This window comes from Callorhinchus milii, unplaced genomic scaffold (assembly GCF_018977255.1).
Source record: "Callorhinchus milii isolate IMCB2004 unplaced genomic scaffold, IMCB_Cmil_1.0 Scaffold5, whole genome shotgun sequence".
In the NCBI taxonomy this organism is placed as follows: Eukaryota; Metazoa; Chordata; class Chondrichthyes; order Chimaeriformes; family Callorhinchidae; genus Callorhinchus; species Callorhinchus milii.
Window position 1 is genome coordinate 38,435,751 of NW_024704746.1, and position 16,183 is coordinate 38,451,933.

Sequence of the window (16,183 nt, forward strand, 5' to 3'; positions counted from 1 at the left end):
CTTCACATTATACATTGTAAAGTGAATTGAGTGTGCATTTTGTGGGAAAAACGCGACAGCCAATTGCACATAGTAATGTCCCGCAAAGAGCCATGGAGTGAGTGAGTTTTATTTGGGGGGTTGTTGACCAGGAAACTGGGAGAAACTTTTTTCTCTTTTTTAAATAGTACCATGGGATCTTTAATATCCACCTGAATAGGTAGACAGGGCCTCAGTTTACGTCTCATCTGAAAGTAGGTACCTCCGATAGTGCAACACCCACCCCCCACTCCCCAGCACTGTATTGTAACATCATCTTAGACTCTGTGATTCCAAGTCTCGATATGCCGCTTTAATCCACAACCTTCGAGTCAAGAATGTGCCCATTGTGCCAGGCTGACGCACAATGAAATTTAAAACATGGAATAATGGTAAGAAATAAAATGAAAATCAAGGTAGCAAATATTGAAGGAAGAGAGAAAAGGTTTAAGAAAATAATGGGCAAAACAAAGTAAAACTCGTCAATTTCTTTATTACTATTTCATTAAATTTACAGTAATAAAGTTACTCTTAGTATCATGCCCATGGTTAACAAGCTGAAACCTAAGAAGGAATCTCTTGAGGGGTCCACCTTGTGGTATAGTTGGTAAAATCAGCTGGGACAACAACTAGAATGCTTCTTGATGCTGAAGGCATCAAGAGTTTTTTAAATTATTATTGACATCAGTCCATTCATGTCGAGAGGACATCTCAAGCACTTCAGAAGAATTACAGAGAAATTGACTGTATTTTGAAGGCAAACATGGAAAGCATGTCCAATCTCTCTCACATTAAGAGGAAGTTGCCCTGCTCCTTTCATATGCATTGGTACTGATCGAGGCCTAGAAATAAAGAGGTGTGGATATTCAGCCTCTCATATCAAAACACCAATAGGGGCCTAGGGATTAAGAAGTGTTGTGGGCAGCTGCCTTTCTTACTTCGTATGCTTCTGTGCAGTATTTTATTCATTATTTTACGCGTTGAAAGCTGTCTTCACGCTCAGAATTACTAAGTGCTGCACTGTGGAGGAGGAGTTTCACCAAGGGCAACAGGCTGAGGTGTGAATCTTGCATTGGCACCTGATCTATTTCTGTTGTCACACTCCTATGGGAACAGAAGGCAGTGGAGCTTTAGAAAGGGTTGCAACTGAATGTTTAAATGAAAACCACCTCTGACCTAGAGATTCCCCTCTCCCTTGTTCAACGACAGACCATTTGCACTGCATAAACGTTATCAGCAATACAGCTTCATTATCTTTCACTAGGAAGATCTATCCTCTGTCTTATTTACCAATTGTTGCATTCATGCATATAATTTCTCCTCAAGATTTAGACGCCTCTGTAAACAGACAGCTTTTAATTAATAGCTTCCCTTTGCACATTATCTTTAGTCTTTCAGTTTATTTTAATTATCCTAATAATAATCTTTTTCATTTGTTATAGCGCCTTTCAATTCAAAGGACAAAGTAACATCCTAAAAAGTGCGTTGAGCCATCTCAATGACATGATAAGGCAGTACATCAAATGCACGTATTATTATTATTATCTCAAATATTCACAGAATTCACTGTAAAATACAGGGAAATTAAAATGTTCGGTTATTCTTTTGCATTTGATTACTTCTCGTTTTATGCAATTGCTAATCCAGTTGTGTTTTATTTTTCTGTCTGTATCTCTATACATTGTTTAAGAGGTAGAGCTATAAGTAAAATATGGGGTGAGTATTTAGCCTTAGCCCAACATCTGCACTGACTGCCCAGGGTGTACAATGGGCATTCAGTGGAAATCTTTTGAAGTGAACCATCAAGATTTATGAGTCAAGAGCACGACCATGAAAACTACAAGACCTCAGTGACAACCAGCACATTTTATTCTCAGTTTTCCTTCGGAGTAGAACATTTAGAATTATGTTGTAATCACATCGCTGTTGCAAATTAATAGCATGAGAATGAATAGTTAATGCTATTTAGCTCTAGAGAGCTGCATTTTAAGCTCCTCTCACTGCCTCTATGGAGAGATGGGGGCAGAAAAACTCTTATTAATACACCACTGTATGTACTTCCAGTATTTTCGATAATACAGGGAAATAGATGAATTACTTATGTGTTAAAGTCACCTTGGTATTCTGGCAAGCTTCACGTTTGCCAATGTTATAGCCTGTGACCGACCACATAATTGAGGGAGCTTGCACATTAAACCAACCAATTAACAGGGCATCAATAATACATTTTACATTTGCCATTTCAAACACAAATAGTATTAATAGTTAATGATAGAAGTTTTCAGTAGACTACAGATTATGGAAATAATAGGGCGTGGGTGGGTGGGGGAGGCAGGAGGCAAGAGGAGAGAATGGTTGTTTAATACCCATCTCTGTGTGACGCCTTTCCTCACTTCCACACCAGCAATTAGGGTCTAAATAATCATACACCAATGCCAAGCCTCACCCCACTTTTCAGACCCTTTGTTTCCTGGTGAATAAATAGATAATGCTACAGTGCGACTACTTCCTCCAAATGGCCTGAGTTAGCATTGAGACCCTCTGAAAAATACTAAAACCTAACCTTAGTGTCTAATGAAGCAATAGTTTACCACCCACTGGATTATATGATTGAGGCAATATCGCCAAATGGACTACATCTTCCATTAGCTAATGATAGTTGTGAGAGAGGCCAAATTGTTATTCATACATATTCACTAACATTGCAAGATGAAAGAGAAACATGACTCAAGATGTTACATTTAATGGATGGCTGAACCAACTATAACAGTAATAATATAATTTATACAATACAGTCATTTTATTGAATCATCTTCCTTGTCAGGCTGGTTTTGTTCTGCTTACAATCAGTTCCTATACTCTGCAAATCTATCACAGTAACTCAATTATACCTAACATTGAAGGAGATGAAAGACACTGCCAATGTTTACCCTTTTCAGAAAGACTGTGCTGTGGGATTGGACATCATGACTGAATGTGCATTTGTTTGTCCATCACTGTCGGTGTAAAAACTACAGCGACTTGGATTTTGAGTTTGAATTATCTCTATTCCATGAAACCATGACCCATTTTGATATGATGTAAGTAGGGGAACCCTTGCACAGTAAAAACTATAGTATTACTGAGAATCCAGTGCCACCTAAAGGCAGAAGGTTGCGCTGTTCTGAGCACCAGTGCCCATACTCGGCAGGAAATCACCTTGTTTTGACCTAATAGCTGATTGAAATGAGTATTGATTATTATAACTGAGATTCAAGTACTGAACAGATTAGGAAGTTCTCCATATCATGCACTAACTACTTTTAGATACACCAAGGATACAGGACAAGGATGCAGGACTGGTTTGAACAACAACTGGGAAGTACTATATTTATACACAGAAGGTACCAACATCTGGAATGGGTTATTAGAAAAGGTAAGATACTGCACTCATATAAGAAACTGCTTGATGATGTGATGAGAAGACAGTACAGTACTAATTATAGAAGGATGAGATCATATGGATCAAAAGTTCTTCTACATCTCTGTGCTGTTTCAGATAATTCAGAAAGGAATATTTTAATATCAGAACACCTGCCCTTTTAAAGATCAAAACAAAAGTCATTTCAATATCGAGGTGCACTATCTGAGAGAGAGAGAGAGAGAGAGAGAGAGAGAGAACTTTATAGCATCTTAGAATGTTAAGGTGTCTCAAAACTTTTCACCAGTAATTACTGTTAAATATTGTTACTGTTTTTATAAGCAAAACTGTCACTTCCTTTGGAAACATCAGCTTCCTCAGATACAATCAGTTAAGTTTTTAAACTGTAAGTTCCGCTTTTTATATTATACATAATCTTATGCTTTGCTTCTCCAACTCTCTACATTATGTGTTAGCTTTGTTTGTCAGAAATGTTTTGTTCTAAACTGCAATATATTATAAGTTTGTTAGGTCAGCTAAAAAATGTTCTGTGGTTACTTGCCAATTCCTCTTGTAAAACTGCAGATGGCAGACATCGTACTCTTTGCCAGCAAAGATATTTAATAGCTAGAGAGACTGACCTTTTACAGGGTGCTGCAAAGTATCTGTAGAAAAATGATGTGCCCTATTGCAGTCTTGCTGCCTATTAAAGGAATAATTCAGGAAAATCGGTGTATCAGGGAATGCTGGTTGCTGGCATTAGTGTTAAAGTAGAAAGTGTTTAATTCACAACACTGACATCTCTCACTTTAAGGAGCACACACAGGCATGCTCACTCAATAAATCAATTGAACAAAACATTCAGTAAAATTTTGGAGCTTAGTTTTAAAGACATGTTAAGAGTTCCATTCTTAAACTCAGCATTCTTCCGTGTTATTTAACGGTGGAATGGTAAAATTACCCTGGATGATGTGAGTTACTCCAACCGCATAAACTGCAACAATTAAGCTCCTCTTCTGAATAATGTATGGATTCTCCGACTTACTGTTTTGGTCTACAGCAGATTCTTAAAATATAGAAACATAGTAAAGAATTGTCTCCCATATTATCTTTCTATGGTTGGCATCTTTTAGTAAGTGACCATTCCACATTCAGATATCTGTGACAAACCCAGTCAGACAATACATTTCTGACCATGGAAAAGTACATTCAGAAACAACCTAAATATAGCTGTCTTGTGTGTAACAGTGTAGCACTAGGTCAAACAGATTGGAAGGTTGTAGGTTTGGATTCCAGTCTGTACTGAGTTAGTTGACCTCAGCCAGAACAGCGGTGGAGGTGCTACAATTGACCTTGGTGCCCCTGTCAGCTGCACATGTATTGACATTAGCATCTTTGAAGCTTATTATCATGTCTCATTACCCGAAAGGATACTGCTTTGTTCCCTAATCCCCAAATGATTCCCAATAGCGTAGTGTGTATCTTGATTCAGCAAATGATTGTTCGCTCAGTTTTTTAACTTTAAAATCCAAAGAGTGACAGAGTTTCGGGTAACAGTGCTATCTGGGAGTGAATTCCGGAAGGCAAAAGGAGTAGTGGGAAAAGCTTTGTTGCTGGCACTCTGTGGACATTTATGGTTGACATTTACCACCACAGTGCAATGAAGATTAAAAAAAGAAGGAAATCTCTGTCATTCTTTATACTGTACTGTTTCACTAATATTTATGATGAAGCAAAGGCCTATATATACTTGTGTAATATGTAAAATATACCTATCTTTATTACAACAACAACAACAACAAGATTCCATTTATAAAGCGCCTTTCACGTCAGGAGGACGTCCCAAGGAGCTGCACAGTTGGGTCACGACCCGAGCAGGGGGGAAATGCTCAGGGTGAGGGGAGGGGAGGGAGCGAGGAAGGGGGAAATGGTCAGGGTGAGGGGAGGGATGGGAGGGAGCGAGAAGGCGGAAGAGAGTCGAGAGGGGAGCTGAAGGCTCGGTCAAAGAGAAAGGTTTTGAGACCGGCCTTGAAGGAGGAAAGGGAGGAAGCAAGGCGAAGGCACTGGGGGATAGAGTTCCAGAGCCTCGGGGCTGAGAGGCTGAAGGCCCGACCACCAATGGTAGGGCGATTGGGGTGGGGGACGTGGAGCAGACCGGAGCCGGAGGAACGGAGGGTATGGGCAGGTAGGTAGGGGGATAGTAGGTTGGAGAGGTAGGAGGGAGCAAGGCCGTGAATGGACTTGTAGGCCTTTATTATTCACTAGATTCAATCTAACCTTGAGCCTTTGACCTCAACACCACTGATCTCGTCATCTTCTGTCCTCCACCTAAATGTTTCCTTTGTCTTTCTTTCCTAGTCCCCTACTCTGCTTGTCCTTCCAACATCCCCCAGTTCTGACGAAAGGTCATAGACCTGAAACATGAACTCATTTTCCTCTCTCCATAGATGCTGCCTGACCTGCTGCGTGTTTCCAGCAACTTCTGTTTTTATTTCAGATTTCCAGCATCTGCAGTATTTTGCTTTTTGTTTAGCCTTGAGCCTTATTTCAAGATCAGAATTGTTACAGATGGGCAAGCAAATTATTTCCTTAAAGCATCTCATTTTGACAGGCTGAGTAGTAGGACTAGATGTTGTGATCAGAATGCAGAACAAAGGCATTTTATCCTCACATGGTTTAGTTGTTAATTTTTCTAACTTTGCATTTCAAATGTTCATTAACATTTCTGGCATTTACTTCTTTTACTTTCATCAGAATTCTATCGTAACTGTAACTAATTGTCTCCCATAATATCGTTTTGTGGATTAGCTTTATCCTAACTGACTAGTCTTACTTAAAAGTCTCTGCCAGTGGAAATATCAGTGTTCAGTCCAATTATCATCACCCTTACCAGAAGCAATGCACCAGTTTACCATCTGTTCAAATGAGGCATTTATGTGTTTTGATATCTATGAGAAACTATACCCTGGTGGAATTAGTAGAATTCTTTCTCAGAATTAAAAGATCACTTTTATGTTTAGAATAGAGAAAAACAGATTAATTCCATAGCTGAATACTGAGTGAGCGGCTTTCATTTCTCTTCTCTCTTTCTGTTTCGGATGATTTGTGTATTGTATAAATATGTGATGGACTTTAGTTCCTGCTCTAACAGAAATTCCATCAATTATGTCTATTGATTCTGTCCTAGAAGTAAACTTTGTTGCCATATTAGTGAACAACAAATGATAAGTGATACCCGGTACCAAGCTCACAAAATACACACTTTACTATTCCTGTCAAATGCTTTGAGACATCCTTCCAACACGAAAGATTCTCAATCAAAGGTTATGACAATCATTTTACTACAAAAACAATCTGAGGCCCAATATTTCTCATGGCTTGCCATTAAAATTTGTCTTAAAATTTAAGGTCATTCGGCATTTTGGATAATTGCTGAGTTCGGTCTTAATTTAGAAACTGGTTTTCCACAATTCTTGCTTTCCTTACACAGCCTATCTCTTTTATTTGCTTTTCTTGCTCATTTTGGATGCTGAGGTGGCTGATTGCTGCTTGTATCCACAGCAACATATTACATTGCTATTTTTGCTTTATTAGCTAGCCAGTGTAGGTTGACATCTGACTCTACTGACAATCTTGCAGTTATAAAATACACTCTGGTGAAGCTAGTAGTTCTCCCACAACAGCATCCTCTGCGAAGTAGCACGTAGGCTCAAAATAACTTGCTGGAGCAAACTGAAACATTATACATAATAAACCGTCTTTTTATATGTGCTTTGAAAAAGTAGTACTTATATAAATCGATTCCCCATTTAAATTGCTAGAAGTGACATTTTTGACATTCTTCTAAATAAGAGATCCATTGATGATATTCCAAGGATTCACAGAAATCAAAATGACAGGATAGGAAAGTGGTTGGTGAATATGTCTTGCTTTCTCAAGGGACTGTTACACTGATGATCTTGCAGGTTATGTATTCAATCCATGTAACCAACAAATTCATATTAGGCAGGTGTTGGACTTCTTGGTTTATCTTTATCAAAAACATCTTTCACCATTGAACATTTTTTATTACAAAAATAATAATAGCATATGCACAATTACATAAGTGCAACCTTATAAGATGGGTTCAAAAGGAAAATGCTCCTCTAGAGGCTTGGAAGTTCTGTTATTCCAATTAAAGGATGAGAAATCAGAGAATATTTTCAGCAGAGTTCCATTATGTCTATGCTGGTGTCAGTTTGCATGGCTTTTCTCTCATTAAAAAGCCATGTTTGCTGTTTTTGTCTCAGCGTTGAATACTTTGTGTCAGTGAGACAATATTACATGAATTCCTGAGTTGTTTTAAAGAAAGCCTTATGATCAGTGCTGATAAGACAGAAATCAATGGCTAATGGTTCCCTCATTAGAACCAGTTTTTGATACCCTATATCTAAACTGCACATTATATTGCTTATTTGATTCTTCTATTTACAGTGAAGGGCGGCACAGTGCAAACCAATTATAATGTGTTGGGATAGATGAATAATAATATGGAATAATAATAATAATAATAATATGGAAGATTTCCTATGGAAGAAATATATAATTTTACTCCACCGACTATATAAATATGTCATCCTGGTTTTTTTATCAGACCGTGACACATATTTTAATCCCATTTCCTGCCTTTTCTACCTGTCCCTTATTATCTTTGCTTCCTAACTCTGTATTTAGCTGTGTTCCTTTTAAATATCCTATATCTATGTTCCTTCTATGGCTACAGATTCCACATTTTCATATTTCACATTTGTGTGAATTTTTTTTGTATATTTGTAACTGGTTAAACTAATTTTAAAATTATGTTGTTACCCTTCATATTCTTTGGCTTATGAAGAAATCACTCTCTGTTCACTTCCTATTGAAGTCATTAGACAATTATATGTGATAATGCTTTGCGTAGATTATAATGTGTTTTGTTTGAGTTGATTTTGATGTGTATTGCTTTTGATCAATATTAATTTATATTGCTTTAATACTTTCCATTTAGTGTATATTTATTTGGTAGTGATGTGATACTGGGATTTCCAATGTCTCGATGCCAAAGTATCCAATATTAATAGTGCACTGCAAGTCCCATTTTGTCAACATTGAAATACATCATATCACCACCAACAAGTTGGCTCTCATCTGGCTGCTTTCTGCCAGGAGGATCCGACTGAAGTTAGTAATAAATGTGTCTTTTAGCTTTTCCCAAATATATTTTGAAAACAAATGGCAATACAGGTTTTCTTTCGACTTTAAAATTATTAAGAAGTGATTTGCATTTGCAATACTTGTTGTCAATAGAAAATAAATCAGTGATAAACTCGAAGGTGACCCATCAGATCAGGTCAATTAGGATAGGTTTTGTGTGACTGTGGAAGAAGTTTACTATCCAAAACTAATGTTTAAGGCCCATCTCAAGGTCTTTAACTGCACTTTCGGTCATCTTTCTCCTCCCCATTCCCTCAGCATCCAACCTCAGCTCAGGTTCGAAGCCAGTAAGTACCTTAGGACACCTTCCCAAAATGCAAAATGGAAATTTGTATTGCATTGTTTTTTTGCATCCATACAGAACCTGGGCTTAAATACAAGAGGACAACAGATTAGAGTACAAAGGACAATTTTAGGACCGCACTGGGAAGTATTTCTTTACCCAGATGGTAATTCATAACTGGAGCTGGTTACCAGGAAAAGTGGTACATGCCAGGTCACTGGACCCATTTGAAAAAACACCTGTGATGGGAAAATGTTACTGTGTGTATTCCTCAAGCATGAGATCAAATGGATGAAAATCCTTCTTTTTATCTGATCCAATCTTCTGATCTTGTGATCAAAGTTCAAATACAGTAGTTCTAGTAACACATCGTCATTAGTGTAGCTATGCCCCAATTAGAAGATATTTCAGTTATTTAGTACCTTTCACATAATAATATCACAAAATGATTCAGGAGTGCAGTAACTGATTTTTTTTGCAAGTAAACAAGCAAATGTATTTCGGGAAGTATCAATTAGGATTTGCTTTGAGTGTAGTAGGACCTGGCAACAATTTGTACTTAGGCAAAACAGAGAAATGCTTGATTTAATCATATTAGGACTTCAGTGACTGGGCGTGGACTGTTGTGTTTCCATTCTTAAAGTCTACAAAGACAAAAACGTACTACACCCCCCCCCCCCCCCCACACACACACACACACACACACAAACGTGTGGTCACCTCAACTGCAATTATTTCTAAATCAGGGCTTATTGCTCTCCAGAGTCGAACTGATGAAAATAAAAGCGAAGGCGACATAATTTATAAAAGTCTAGCATGATTTTATTCAATTAAATACAATTCATTTTGGATGAGGGCTACTGAATATTATGCTATTTACAAATATACAATAAAAATGTGGTCCTACTTAAGAAAACAGGCTATGTTTTGAAGCTTTGCAGTCACATGGTTGGCTGTGGTATCTTGGGGTGGGTGGGAATCGTTGGTTGGGGAGTCCTGGCTGGCTGAAGATTCAGAGGACGTGGTAGACAGGTTGGTTTGGAGCGGGGGTGGTGGGTTGAGAAGAGTCACTGATGGATGGGGACATTATTCTTGCATCTGGACATGGTAGGGTGCGGCACTCCACAGAGGGCGAGATGCGCTCCACTATATTGGACAAGTAATCCAGACTAGAAACTCCAAGACCCCGGTTACTGGGGCAAACTGAAAGAAAGAATGATACGTACATTTATATTATAATTTTTACACATAGAGAGAGCAAGAGCTATTGAAAAACTAGAGTCATAAAAATAGCTTGAATAATTTGCAGTACATACCAGTGTATCCAGAACTCTAATGAAAGATCTAACTGAAGCCAGTGATAAATGTGTCCTTTAGCATTTTCCCCAAATGTATTTAAGTCACTAAATATTGTGTGAAATCAACCGTTATCCCAAAATATTGTGTTATTGAACGATTATCTTGTTTCGTCCAGATATCTTAACGAAACGAGATCTCGCACTTTGATGAGGAAATAAATGAAAGGGGAATAACCCATTGAGCTGATTTATTCTACAAGTAGTGTATATGCGGGGGCAAGCGCTGCATAATAGTCCCTAAATGAATCCGGATTCATAGTCACTGTTTTAAAATGAAAACAAATTTCACGGTCAAACCCAGACTACAATTCCGTGAATAAATCTCAGATCAGACTTCTCACTTATTAGCTTCGGACGAGCATTTTCACACGATGAGTCTACAGAGGCGACGTGAATTTCGACAGTCAGGTTTATGATAAAGTGTGGGATGGGTTTATGGGGAGAGTGAAACCCACCGTTCTGTAATTCCGAGCAGTAAATACTGTCAAAACTGTTGCCCCTTCTGGACCAGACGGGGCTGTTACACTCCATCTGCAAAACACAAACACAGGACGATCAAAACGAAGCAAATTCTGCACATTATAAAGCAGACCTCAGATTAATTCGTTGTATTGCATTACACTTTCTGCCACGCTGAGTGGACTTATGCAGTGGAACAACGATTGCCTTAGGAAGGAAATAAGACCATCTGTTGATTAGACATAGTTGGTGCCTTTGCCACACCACGATTTTCTCCCATGAAGTATGGAGTGGTCTGTATACAGAAATGTGGGCTGTGTTATCCATGGAAAATGGATTGAAGTGCTGCAGTTAACGGAAACAACATTAATTCTGCCAGATCATTTTTTTTTCCCATACTAGATCCGTACAACAAGGCAACCTGCCTGCCTCGCATGGCACAAATGTGGTCATAAAAGAATGGTTCACTCGCTGTTTATTTTTCTTTAAAACAACACAGCCCCTCAGCTTGATGCGGTTTATTTTGGTTCCTGTGGATAGCAATATGTGCAGAGGTGGGAAACTAATCATTCCCTGGGACCAAGGGGCGCAATGTGTGTGGCAGCAACGTGTTACAGAAGTGGCGAGGGAGGGGGGGGGGGGGGGGGGGCGTGAGGAAAAATGCTCGGTCACACATAATGTGAGACAGACAGCGCAGTCTAAATCGGATCCTGTGCTACACAGAGCACTTCACCTAATCTTACACAAAATGCAGATGAAGATGTTTAATTTGACCATCGCCCCCTGGATTCCCCCCCCCCCCCCAATAATATATAATTTACAGAATTGAAAGCGCAAGGATTACGAGTTGAATGCTTCTCAGTGGTTTGTGTAGAGTTTTACTCTTGTGTTTTACGGTTCTCCCCATGTGTTGCTTCCTGCAGTAAAATACACATTTAAAAAAATCGTCAACCACCTGTATGGGGAGGCGGCTGAAACAAGCGCTGTACATTATTGCTAAATAATTCAGACGTTGCTAAAAGCTTCGCATAAAATCATTCTTAAGGGAGTCTTGACGATTGCACTTTCTATATGTAAGCTTGGGCTTGGCAGCAAACACGGGAAAGCAAAGCAAATATTTGATCCTTGATCCAAGGGTTTCCTTGAAATATATTCGCAGATATCTCACACTCTATGAAATTTGAATGCACGGTGCATTTGGCCGGAATCTTTCTTGGAGTCTACTGTTTCATCGACTTCTTAGATCGATTTCGTTTAGAAAAAGCACTGAGCTGCTATCATGCCAGATCATTTACTAACAAAATATGAATGGTGAAGCAAATCATTCTGTCTTCTTTATTTGCACTGAACAACGTCGAGTGAGAGGGACGATTGCAAAAAAAAACCCAATACAGTGCGTGTGTATTTTCGTTTGATAGCGCATACACTGTCTTGTCTACAGGAATGATGGATATAATTGTCTAGAAAAATATTTACAGTTTTACTAACACAACAGAGCAGGCTGGACAAATTTGTAATTGTTACTGGAGAACCGAGAGGACAGGTTGGCTATCATTCAGCACAGGAAGGTTGCACGAATACATTAAGGTTCGCTGCATATCAAATATGCAGATGGTTCTGAATTTCGTTTAACAACACTCTCATCTCGATTCGTGTCAATGAGAACCACAGGAAACTCGCTTAACTACAGAAATAGTGCAAAAGGCGTATTTCGATTGGCCGAAATACAGTAAAATCTTTGATATTAACTACTGTACACATTATCCTAACGAATATGGAGAATTTATACTAAAAATGCTGGTTCTCATTTTGCAACCATTGGAAAAACATCATGCAATGAATGCAGTGGACGACTGACTAGAGTTATAATAATAATAATAACCCTTGCATTTGATATGGCGCCTTATCGCGTCTTCCAGACGTCTCAAAGCGCTTCACGGATTACACTGCAAAGTTAATTGACTGTATATTTTGTAAATAGAGTTTACCATTCCGTCCGAACAGTTAGACGTGGGGCTCGCTGGCTCGGAGCTGGTGTTGTCCGGGTGTCTGTAATAACTCGCTACCTGTTCCCTGAGCACATCTTGGAGATTCTCAATGTAGCTGATGGCGTTTCTCAGGATCTCCACCTTAGGCAGCCTCTGGTTGGGGTTGGAGCTGGTGCACCTCTTTAGAGTCTCGAAAGCCTGGTTGACCTTCTTGAGCCTTCTCCTCTCCCTCATGGTGGCCGCCTTTCTCCTATCCGTCGTGGAGCTTTTGCGTTTGCAAGCTTTGCAAGCCCAGAGCAGGCAATGGCCAGGCTGGTGATGGTCACTGGGGGCTCGAATGTGTTCCTCCTCATCGGTTCCACGGGACTGTGCCTTGTGATCCCCGAACACAGCCATCCTATGATCGAAATCATCTGCAAAGTCTGCCTCCTCGGGCGAGGAAAGGCAGGAGTTATCATAAAATAGATCGGATGGAGAAAAGTGACAGTCATCCATGATATCCATTCCTGATGTTACTGGGGCAGGAAAGAAAAAAACTCGCTCGCAAAAATGCTCACTCTAACCACCGTTCTCTGACTTATACTATGCAACGGAATTGGAAGTCGAACTTGGGTTACATCAGTTAGGGGTTTGAAATAAAATGCCTTCAGCCCACTCTTCAGAGAGCTCTTTATATACACGTGGTGAGGCTGGTCACATCAGTTAGCATCCTCCTTCCCCTTACCTCATTAACCCTGAATCCGTCCCTATGCGTATCTCATTAACCCCTGTGAGGAGCTGTCGGGTCGAGCAAATCTCCTCCCACAAAGGCAGACAGGCAAATGGTAGGAAATCGCACAAGTAAGAAATACGAGAGTTTTTCACAGAACGATTTTCAACAGGACCACCTCTGACCCCCGAGCTCTGCAAGAGATCAGACGTTGGATCAATCATAAGAATGTGGCAGCTTTGGTCAATGTTGAAATTATAAAACTGCAAATAATGCTCTTTGACCAAAGCTCCACGAACACTGTACTGCATTTGGTGCGAAGTTATGTACCGTTATGTAAAGGTTAGCCCATAGTCAAACCACCCACGGATCTGTTGGCTCCCAACACTAGTTGAGAGATTGTAAGTTAAATGTCCTTCAACCAGACCGAAGCAACGCGGCAGCATCCAAAAGAATGGCGGTTCAGTAGATTTCTTTGCTAAAGATTGTAACTCAGGTTTGTCCACCTTCCTTTCTTTCTCAAGTTCAAAGAGGTTGGAGACCAAATGGCGCTGACGTTTCTACGTACGTGTGGATGGTGTACAGTTTGTGTGGCACGTTAGTTGGGTCTACATACCACACGTAGTTACTGTTAATGAAGGTATCGAATAACTAACTACAGTCTGGGCCATATAGTGCACCCATTTAGCAACTGTGCGGCGAGTCACGTTCTCATTTTCCGTTGCACTTACACCATTTTTTATTAGACCATCAGATACAGTATCACTGTAATAAAATAAAATCTGTGTTTGGTCTCTCAATACAACGCTTCTTTGTAAACTCTTATGTTAGTCGAACAAAGACACCGAGATAGGTGAGTGTTAAAGAGTGGAGATTGTTTTTTTTTTCACGTGCCCTTACAAAACGCTGCATGACCCTAATTTATCAAATGAATGAACCAATGTCAGGTAAGATTGCTGGCAAAGGCTACCGTTTTAAGTGAGGATATTTGAAATATTCTCCTATTTTTAGCCGGGGTGTACAGTGTCGTTTGCAAACTTGTCGAAAGTCCTGACACGCCGCTTCTCAGACTACACAGACTCTATAACATTTTACTGCACTTCGTGGTTTGTTAATGTTATGCTTGAAGCAATTTGCACCGTTACATATGCGTCCCAGCTGCCTCGCCAGCAGATCGTAGGAGAGTAAAATTTTCCTAAACCACAAGAGTCTCACCAACTCACTCACAAACCTCGGTGGCGAAAGCTCCTCCAACTTTCCAACGGGTCAACAAACGCGTCAAGTGATCATTAAAAAATGGTAATGAAGTCTATCAGTGGGTGTCTGTCTATACGGCCCAAGTGAGACGGAGATGTGTATAAAGAGAGATAGGTTTCTACTAGCGTGTAATAATGCCCATTTGTTTGTATAATCTTCCGTGCGATGTTCTTACTTTATTTTCCTGCTCTCTTATCTAACCTTAAGCACTTTATTATGAAAACAAACTCTCTTTGGACGTTGTGATTCCATGTGGGAATAGTGCTGCGCTATCATATAAGGGGTCACATTTCCAAACCACAAAGTCACAACTCAAGTGTAATTGATCAAGTCAAAGAAAATGATCAATCTGCATAAACTCAAAATGGGCGTTTCGACCCTATATACAAATGTATTTCTTTAAAAATAAACCGTAGTCTGAAACTGAAAATGATTAAAGTATTGGGGATAAAAGCAGCTTGAGGTGTAACCTTGGACATTGCGTTTTAAGATCCCCTCTGGGACGTGCGACTGTCCTTTTAAAGGAAACATCACTTTGCTGCAGATACTCAAGTATGTTTTCGGAAAGGAGATACCTAAACAATTTCCGAAACCAAGCAAGCCATTACAACAGAACAGCAAGAGTGCAAACACGAGGTACAAGACTAAAGGATGGCGAGGAAATGAATTCTTGTTTTTTTTTCCTGAGTTGGGAATTGAGGTGCTGACAGTACAACCACAGATCCCGGCACAAAAAAAAGTCTTCAATTCCTGTTAGCCGGGAAGATCAAAGCTTCAAACTAACAGAAAATCCAAATAACCTCTTGCTTTACTGAAGTCAAAATATGCGCGCCGAGAATTAATTTACCACTCTTTGCCGGCTATTAAGTTTTACAATTGTATTTCGTAAGTTGCACTGCATAAACCCCAACATAAACCACATGGGGTTTCTTGCTTGTGGGTTACATAAAGAGGAGCTAATTTGGATTGCTTTTTGAAACCCTTCATCTTAAATATGCTCCATGTTGAATTGGTGGGAAGGTCCTGCACTGTGAATATGGTCCATATGGTCTTTTACAAATGTAAATGTCAGAGATTGTGTTCAGCAATATGTGGTTTATGAATTAGTGGTTTCCGCTGCAGGATGATTTGACCCATCGTCTTTTAGCTGTTACACAATCGGTCTGAAATATTTTGAAAGATACACGGAGTCGCTCAGTTGGGTGTAGAGAATAATATATGGATGTAATGTAATATATTGCACTCTGTTAACCCAAGACTGCTTAGGTAACCTGACTTGAAGTTGTATGAGTACATCTGCCAAAACGTTTGCTTCTTTTTGTTTGGGGATCTTTCTTATGTCCTACAAATGACATGTATGCTTACCACTAGCGCAGTAATAGTTTGTTTGGGACCAACAGAAACACAGCTGAATAAGACATTGGCCTTTGCTGTAGCCATCGACTTCCAAGAGAGATCAAAGTGCACTGCTTCTCTGAG

At 39.5% G+C, this 16,183-nt stretch overlaps 1 protein-coding gene across 1 annotated transcript; it reads right to left on the bottom strand.

The window, feature by feature from the left end:
• Positions 1–9,733: 9,733 nt before the first annotated feature.
• On the bottom strand, positions 9,734–13,403 carry myf5 (myogenic factor 5). The gene is made up of 3 exons (XM_007903788.2): positions 12,739–13,403; positions 10,747–10,822; positions 9,734–10,136 (listed from the first exon to the last, which is right to left on the bottom strand). Exons 1-3 carry the CDS (start codon positions 13,240–13,242, stop codon positions 9,946–9,948), a joined length of 771 nt encoding a protein of 256 aa, XP_007901979.2. The 5' UTR covers positions 13,243–13,403; the 3' UTR covers positions 9,734–9,945.
• Between the last annotated feature and the right edge of the window lie 2,780 nt (positions 13,404–16,183).

Excerpts from the sequence above, each read along its gene's own strand:
- myf5 (XM_007903788.2), bottom strand. The coding sequence starts at position 13,242 with ATGGATATCATGGATGACTGTCACTTTTCTCCATCCGATCTATTTTAT. Across the intron at positions 10,823-12,738 it reads CTAACTGTTCGGACGGAATG|ATGGAGTGTAACAGCCCCGT; the intron begins GTAAACTCTATT and ends TGTGTTTTGCAG. Across the intron at positions 10,137-10,746 it reads CTGCTCGGAATTACAGAACG|TTTGCCCCAGTAACCGGGGT; the intron begins GTGGGTTTCACT and ends TCTTTCTTTCAG.